At 40.4% G+C, this 8050-nt stretch overlaps 1 protein-coding gene across 1 annotated transcript; it reads right to left on the bottom strand.

Annotated features, from left to right (window-relative positions):
• Nucleotides 1-992: 992 nt before the first annotated feature.
• On the bottom strand, nucleotides 993-3123 carry LOC120930605 (vomeronasal type-2 receptor 26-like). Its single transcript, XM_040341779.1, has 2 exons — nucleotides 2922-3123; nucleotides 993-2144 (listed from the first exon to the last, which is right to left on the bottom strand). The coding sequence occupies exons 1-2, from the start codon at nucleotides 3121-3123 to the stop codon at nucleotides 1216-1218; spliced, it is 1131 nt and encodes a 376-aa protein (XP_040197713.1). The 3' UTR covers nucleotides 993-1215.
• Between the last annotated feature and the right edge of the window lie 4927 nt (nucleotides 3124-8050).

Raw genomic sequence — 8050 nt, 5'->3', positions numbered from 1 at the left:
GTTAGAGCTTACAATCTAAAATGTATTTTAATTTGCAACATGTTATTTCATTTTCCTGTTATAAAAAATGGCTCCTTTTTCCTGCTTTCATTCTTAAAGAGGTTGTAAAGGTAAATGTTTTTTCACCTTAATGCATCCTATGCATTAAGGTGAAAAAACATCCGACGGTACCGCCCCCCCCGAACCTTCTGTTTTACTTACCTGACCCCTCAAAAGTCCCGTGCGCATCCACGTGATCCTCTTCGGTTCCCATCCTGGCCGTTGATTGGCTAGGCTTGACGGATTGATAGCAGTGCAGCCATTGGCTGGCAGGGGCGGGGCCGAGTGATACAGTCGGCAGCTATGCCCGCCGCTGTATCACGGGAGCGCCCTCGCAAAAGCTTTCCACCATGCAAGCTCGCTCGCATGAAGGTGGAAAGCTTTTGCAAGGAGGAGCCGAGACAGCCGCCGAGGGACCCCAGAAGACAGGGTTAGGGGACACTCAGTGCAAAACGAGCTGCACAGTGGAGGTAAGTATAACATGTTTGTTATTTAAAAAAAAAAAACTTTGCCTTTAGTGTTCCTTTAAAGGGGTTATAAAGGTTTGTGTTTTTTCACCTTAATGCATCCTATTAAAGTGATCAAGACCTGGAATCTGGCCTCCCGAAGATGGCAGTGGCCAGGCAGAGGGCTCCAGGATGTTGCATCACTGGATCGAAGTTAGTGAGTATAGTTGCACTTTAAGTTTATAAACTGTGTTGAGGATGCCTGTTTACCCTCTGAGCCTGAATAGATAAAAATATATTTTATTTAATACATAACAAAGGATTCCTAGAGAGAGATCTTCTAGAGGGACAACACAGCAAAATCAGCCTGCCTTCAGGTTTACTGCCAGACTGAGACCTGAAATCTGTGAAGGAATGGAAAAAATCAAGTAAATTTTTTTTTTAATTTTAGTGCTGGCCACTTTACATGAATAAAAAAAAAATATATACAAAATGACTACATTCTCATTAGGGAAAATAAAATGTCAAGCATTATAAAGAATAAAAAGAAATAAGATGCAACTAACTGTGCAATAGAAAGTGCATAGGAGGTGCAAAGAGAACAATGTGGGGACTGGTAGGACTAGTATAGGCGGAAAAAGCAGGACTAATATACAGAAACATTCATAGACTTTTATGAAAGCCAGACCAAGTACAACATTGAACATTTTTCGGTATTTACATGCCCGGTTTATAATTTTTTTGCAATATGTGTTTGATTTACTCCCTTCTCCTTTAAATAGTTTCTGGAGTTCATAGAAGGTTGGAAAAGCATAATGAAACATTTAGGAAAGAACATAAAGATGACCAGAGCCCAACTGGAAAATAACATAGCAAAGATTTCCATGGACACAGTATATTTGCCTTGAGCACTGAGGGATGCTGGGATAAAGGAGATCCAGACACTTAGGAAGGTCAACATGCTGAACGTAATGTAGGAGGCCTCATTAAAGACGTCAGGAAGACTTCGAGATAGAAACGCAACAATAAAACTGCTGAAGGCTAACAGACCAAGATATGCCAACATTACCCAAAAAGCAAAGATCGATCCTTCATTGCACTCAATTAATATGACCCCAGGGTAAGTAGTTATATTGTACTGTGGAAAGGGAGGTGTAAAGGACAACCAGATTGCACATATCATAAACTGTATGAGGAGGACTACACAAATGATTGTGTAAGAAAAATGGTGGCTGGTGAATTTCTGAAGTGTGCAGCCTGGCCTAGTGGCCAAGAAAGCCAAAACAACCATTATCGTTTTTGATAAAACACAAGAAATACAAAGAGAAAAAACAATCCCGAATGTAACCTGGCGGAGAAGACACTTCAGTGGTTGGGGATAACCGATAAAAACCAAAGGGCAAAGGAAGCACAAGGATAAACAAACCAAAAGAAGGCAACTTAAGGAGTAGTTGCTGGCTTTTACTATAGGGGTAGCCTTATGATGGACTAAAAGCTTTAAGATTGCAACTGGGATCAAAGAAGAAGCAACACTGATAGAAGATAAGGTTGACCCCAGTGGTTCTTCGTAAGAGAGATACTCTATGTTTTTTTGAAGGCATCTTGTCCTTTCTGTGTTTGGCCATTGGTTCCATGGACAACGGAAGCAGTCAACTGAGTCTGAAAGTCAACACAGTATGCATCAGTTATTTAAAAAATATATTTGGTTTACATTTAATACATCTGTTAAAGCAAACTATGGGGTATATCACATTCTATCCTTGTGATTTACATATTTCATTCAACAGGATGGTTACAGTGCAACTTACTGTAAATAGATATTTGTAAATTAATTAACATTTTTATTTGACAATGAAGCTTAGGAACTAGGCCATTGGAATCTCTTTTCATATCAATGAGAGGCACAAGCTTAGCTTTTGCATGTCAATCATGTTTAGCCATATTTTTCTAAATGTTTTATTAAATCAAATCAACATTGCCAAACTGGTAAATTTTATTTCTGATTGAATATATCAAGATTTATATATTTTTTTCTTTATGTTTATATTGGTCTGTACAAATTGTTTTTAAATTGAGAATTTTTTAACATGTTGTAGTATATTATTGTATTTTTTTATGAGATATATTATATATTTTTATATATTTTAACTAATTAAAATGTGATTACATTCAGAAGAGCTAGATAAGTCTCTTCCGGTGTGTCTCTCCTGCCTGACAAGTATTTAAGCGTGGTGTGCTAACGTCGAGGCACGATCTCCGTTCCCAGTTGATGCTTTCTATGAGGAAACGCGTTGGGTGTAGCATAGCCTGTGACGTCATCACGCTGAACAGCCAGCTGACTTGAACCGCGGCTGTTTTAATTTGTTCTCTTACCGTGATTTTATGGATGTAAAGCCTTTGCTGCCTTTTTGAAAATACATTTCTTTTGGGACATACTGCACCATGACGCCCTCTTCATTCCTCCATTAAAGAGACCTTTCAGAGACATCGGAAGCTTAGAACGATTCCTGCTGAGAGATCTCTTTGGATACTGAGCGCCTGGTTGTGGCTGGTGAAATATCCTTTCTTTGAAGTAGACCATGGGTGGACCGTATTCCTGCCGGCAGGCTGCTGCACAAGCAGTTTCGATCTCTATCATTTGAGATCCCACGTATATGGTAAGCGGTTTTGATATTATTCACTTATGAGAGTGTTGGAATATGAGAAAATCAGAAGATGGACTCTTATTGATTTATTGATTTATTTATATGGTTGATATATATTTTAAATATATTTTTCACATTTCACTTGGATGGAAATTTCACTTTGATGGTTATTCATGAATATATTCATTCCTTTGTACACTATGGAGTTTTTATAGCCTCCTTCGCACACATATATATATTTTTTGATGTATGAACGCTTTTTTCTTTTCTTTTTTTTTTCTTTTCTTTTTTTCTTTTCTATTCATTCATTTTGAGCTTTTAGGGTCAGATTCACATAGAATTACGTTGCTCCTGGGCAGCGTAACGTATGTGATTTACGTTACACCGCCACAGGTTTACAGCGTAAGTGCCTGATTCTCAGAACTCTTACCTGTAAACTTGCGGCGGTGTATCGTAAATGCGCTCAGCGCAAGCCCGCCCCATTCAAATGGGGTGGGCACCATTTAAATTAGGCGCGTTCCCGCGCCGAACGTACTGCGCATGCTCCGTCGGGTAAATTACCCGACGTGCATTGCGCTAAATGACGTCGCACGGACGTCATTTGTTTTGACGTTAACGGAAATGGCGTCCAGTGCCATTCACGGACCACTTACGCAAACAACGTTGTTTTTTAAATTTCGACGCAGGAACGACGGCCATACTTAACATGGCTGAGGACAACTAGGGCTCAGCCCTAATTTTACGCGGCGTAACTCGACGGAAACGACGTAAAGTTAGATCGACGGGCAGCGCGGACGTTCGGGAATCGCCGTAACTATTCATTTGCATATTCTACGCCGACCGCAATGGCCTCGCCACCTAGCGGCCGGCCTAGAATTGCATCCTTAAGATCCGACAGTGTAATTCAATTACACCTGTCGGATCTTAGGGCTAGCTATGCGTAACTGATTCTATGAATCAGTCGCATAGTTAGGACGGCCCTAACACAGAGATACGACGGCGTATCAGGAGATACGCCGTCGTATCTCTTTTGTGAATCTGGCCCTAAGTATTTAGGCTATTACGAGCTGCTGCACACTGTCACCTTATCACTTAGGTTAGTGCAAACTCTTCCTTTTTATATCAAACTGGTACCTATTACCTTTATGCTGCCAGAGCCGTTTTTGCATGTTTTGCACACATGTTTAAAAAAACATTTTAGGGCTTAAGATTACACAAAACCCCATAACATTATATATTTTCTGAAAGCAAACACACTAGAAAATAAAATAGTGGTAGTTCAATTTTTTTATGTCACACAATGTCACACAATATTACCGCAAAGGTGAATTCTAGAGCAAATAAACACAATAATTTACCCATTTTTTTTTGTAAAATTCATGTGATTTTTTTGGTGACAGACTCTCTTTAATGAGACATGCAGGATCTAAAAGACCCTGCATGTCTCCTTTTGGGGACTCCACTGAATGCATTGCAATACATTCCCTCCCGGCTATGCTAGGCAAGGAAAGTGACAGGGTGACCCCGAAGCGATGTCATACATGTCTCTTTCTGGGTCAGCAACAAACAGGGGAGGAGAGCAGAAGGTTGTCCACTCTCCTCCTTCCTTTCCACCCGCCGGCACCCACCATATCAGTCCTGAGCCCCCAGATGGGCAAGCGGAAACCAGAATACATGGCAAGGATGCCTTGATTGGGCGGGTGTGGAAGCAATTGGGCCGCAGCGCAGACAGGAGTCTGCCTGTCAGTTTTACACACAATCCCGGTGGCTGCAGCCATCGAATTGTGTGTGAAACCCCCTGCTGTCAGGTCCCTACGATGTACGGAGCTGGCAGCAAAAGGGTTAACTATATCACCATAAATGTCACTTCCTCAAACTCATTCTTTCTAAAGCTGAGCACATTATATTTCCAGTTTTTTACATTGCCATTACTCAGCTTACTTTAGGCGACCTATTTAATTCCGTTTCTATCTTTGACCTTATTCCTCCTTTTCAAAATTCCTACCAGACGGAAAAGGAGGGATGCTTTCATGGTAAATGGAAAGACATCCTATACATAGGTATTGCAGGTCAAACCTCTAAAGGTAATGATGATTTTTACACAGAGTTTTCTCAGCTGCTATCTAGGGTTTTTCAGAAGAGAAGAGCTTACAACGATCTCCACAAAAACAATATTGCCTTAATACAGAGTTTCCTGGTGCTATATTAATAAAAGTGATGAAGGAAAAATATATATTACTTGCCTGGATGATTTGAGACCTCACCAAGTGGACATGGTACACAATGAAAACAACATGCAGGTTCTCTTTCCGTTATCACCTTCCTGTAACCTGGAAGGCAGCTCACATTACACACAGAAGAAGGCACCTAAAGGTTGAAATAATAATAGTAATGATATTTTTAGTAATAATAATGTTAATTAATAAGGCATACACATTACATCTGCATTGAGGCTAATTGGGTAGACCAGATAATGCTATACACTTCACTAGCTGGACCTTTTCAATCTGTCCAGTACTTATCTAACTAAAATAACATCCTTTCAAGATATACTATTTTTAAATGAGGTTCCTCTGCTTCTGCAAATCTTAAAGATTAACTCTACCCTGAGCTTCAGCCATGCACAGTTGTAAAATCCATTTTTCTGTACTGAAATTAATTACTCTGAAACTGGCTCTATATTTTGGATTTCCCATTGCCTCCTATCTCAGCAACATGGGACACCGGGACTAATAGAGGGGCGACTCTCTCCAGTGGGGACACAGATGACAGTAAAAAATGGACAGAGGTTCTACCCCTTTACTACTCTGTCCATAATTTAAAAAAAAGGCTGGAGTTGGGCTCAGCGGAAGGAAGTAATAGGGACTTTTTCTTCCTTTTTGTATGAAAAAGAATTCCCCATGCGTGTACTTCACTGGTTGTGATGATCAAGGCTTGGGATGGAGCATTGACACATGTTTCTCACTACCTCCAAAAGATCATATAACACATTGTGCTCAGACAACAAATCGTTAATAGGTTTTAGCTAAGAAATCTAAACAGTTGTGAGTGACAGCCTCTAGATCCCTTCACTTCCTTTACTTTTGGCATCTTCTTTTCTGGAATGTGTGTGCTCCTCAAACATGATCATAATAGCTTAAAATGGATCAAATGAGACACTGCTGGGTAAGCCTAAAGGGGTTGTAAAGGTAATTTTTTTTCCCTGAATAGCTTCCTTTACCTTAGTGCAGTCCTCCTTCACTTACCTCATCCTTAGATTTTGCTTTTAAATGTCCTCACTTCCTGTTCTTCTGTCGGTAACTACACACAGTAATGCAAGGCTTTCTCCCTGGTGTGGAGAAAGCCTCTTGAGGGGGGAGCAGGAGAGTCGGAACTCCCACTAACACACAGCTCCTTTCTCTATCTGCAAAGTAGAGAGTGTCCTGACTTGCCTGCTCGCCCCCTCCCCCCACAAAAGGCTTTCTCCACACCAGGGAGAAAGCCTTGCATTACTGTGTGGAGTTACAGACAGAAGAACAGGAAGTGAGGATTTTTCAGAAGAAATAAGGACATTTAAAAGCAAAATCAAAGGATGAGGTAAGTGAAGGAGGACTGCACTAAGGTAAAGGAAGCTATTTAGGGAATTATTTTTTTACCTTTACAACCCCTTTAAGTTAGTCAAAACCCAAGCGAACGGTCAAAAAGCTAGGAGTAGATGATGTCAACAGACAGACAAATTTCTAGTTAAGGGTCAAGCTGATATTAGTACCGGGTTGTTTGCAAACCATATGTCAATGCCAAAGAAAGAGCAGTAAGAAAGCTGAGGTGTGGAATAAAATTAGTGGCATGCAGGACTCAGTCATCAGTGGCTTCCTCACTGAAGGGTGGTTGGATTAATGGCAACATGCCCAGTATAACAAGCAAGTCTAATTTATTTATATTTACTATTACTTGAATGATGATCTCACCTGCTGATCTGTGCCAGGCCACAACAAGGTACTTGAATTGATGATGAAGACTTCACCAGAAGATGCTTGGGTATCATAACTACCAACCTTGACCTGTTTTACAATGCCCTCTGGAGTCATCTGCCAATTCACAATGTCATAGGTTGCAGGTGGGTCTCCATGCTCATTAAAATAAAGTTCCTTCCCATTACTTAGCTTCATCCGGACCTTCCTCATATAGTTAAGGAGCTGAGAGACATAGGAATAATCCATATCAGGTTCTGTGCTGAACCACCTTGTGACATCATATTGCACTATATCAGAGCTTATTGGTAGCACTGTCAGTAGGTTAGAAAATGGAAATCTCTAAAGTGAACAAAATCAACATTTTAGAGAGTTGTTACAAAATAGGTATCCCCATCAGGGGATTTTTTTCAGCTCTAGCTTTGTTGAAGACTCAAAATGTTTTGATTTTCTCTTATGTCACATACACGCAATCGGAAATTCCAACAGGAAAACTGTGGATTTTTTTCCGACAGAATTTTGGCTCAAACTTGTGTTGCATACACACGGTCACACAAAATTCCAACCGTCAAGAAAGCGGTGACGTACAACACTACGACAAGCCGAGAAAAATTAAGTTCAATTCTTCTGAGCATGCGTCAAATTGATTCCGAGCATCCGTGTTTTTTTGTGCATCGGAATTGCATACAGACCATCGGAATTTCCGACAAGAACTTTTCTTGTTGGAAAAATTGAGAACCAGCTCTCAAATTTTTCCTGTCGAAAATTCTGACAGCAAAAGTCCGATGGAGCCTACACATGGTCGGAATTTCCGACGAAAAGCTCACAACAAACTTTTCTTGTCGGAAATTCTGACCGTGTGTACGCGGCATTACTTTCTGCCTGTGACAATGGTCATCAGGACAATTAGTGTGATTGTCTCCAGTGGAGATACAGACAGTAATAAAAACTTGACAAAAGGTTTAACTCT

This window comes from Rana temporaria, chromosome 3 (genome assembly GCF_905171775.1).
Source record: "Rana temporaria chromosome 3, aRanTem1.1, whole genome shotgun sequence".
NCBI lineage: Eukaryota > Metazoa > Chordata > Amphibia > Anura > Ranidae > Rana > Rana temporaria.
The sequence above is the reverse complement of the archived record's forward strand: the minus strand, read 5'-3'. Positions and strand labels throughout refer to the sequence as shown.

Excerpts from the sequence above, each read along its gene's own strand:
- LOC120930605 (XM_040341779.1), bottom strand. The coding sequence starts at position 3,123 with ATGATAGAGATCGAAACTGCTTGTGCAGCAGCCTGCCGGCAGGAATAC. Across the intron at positions 2,145-2,921 it reads GAAGAGGGCGTCATGGTGCA|ACTCAGTTGACTGCTTCCGT; the intron begins GTATGTCCCAAA and ends GTTGACTTTCAG.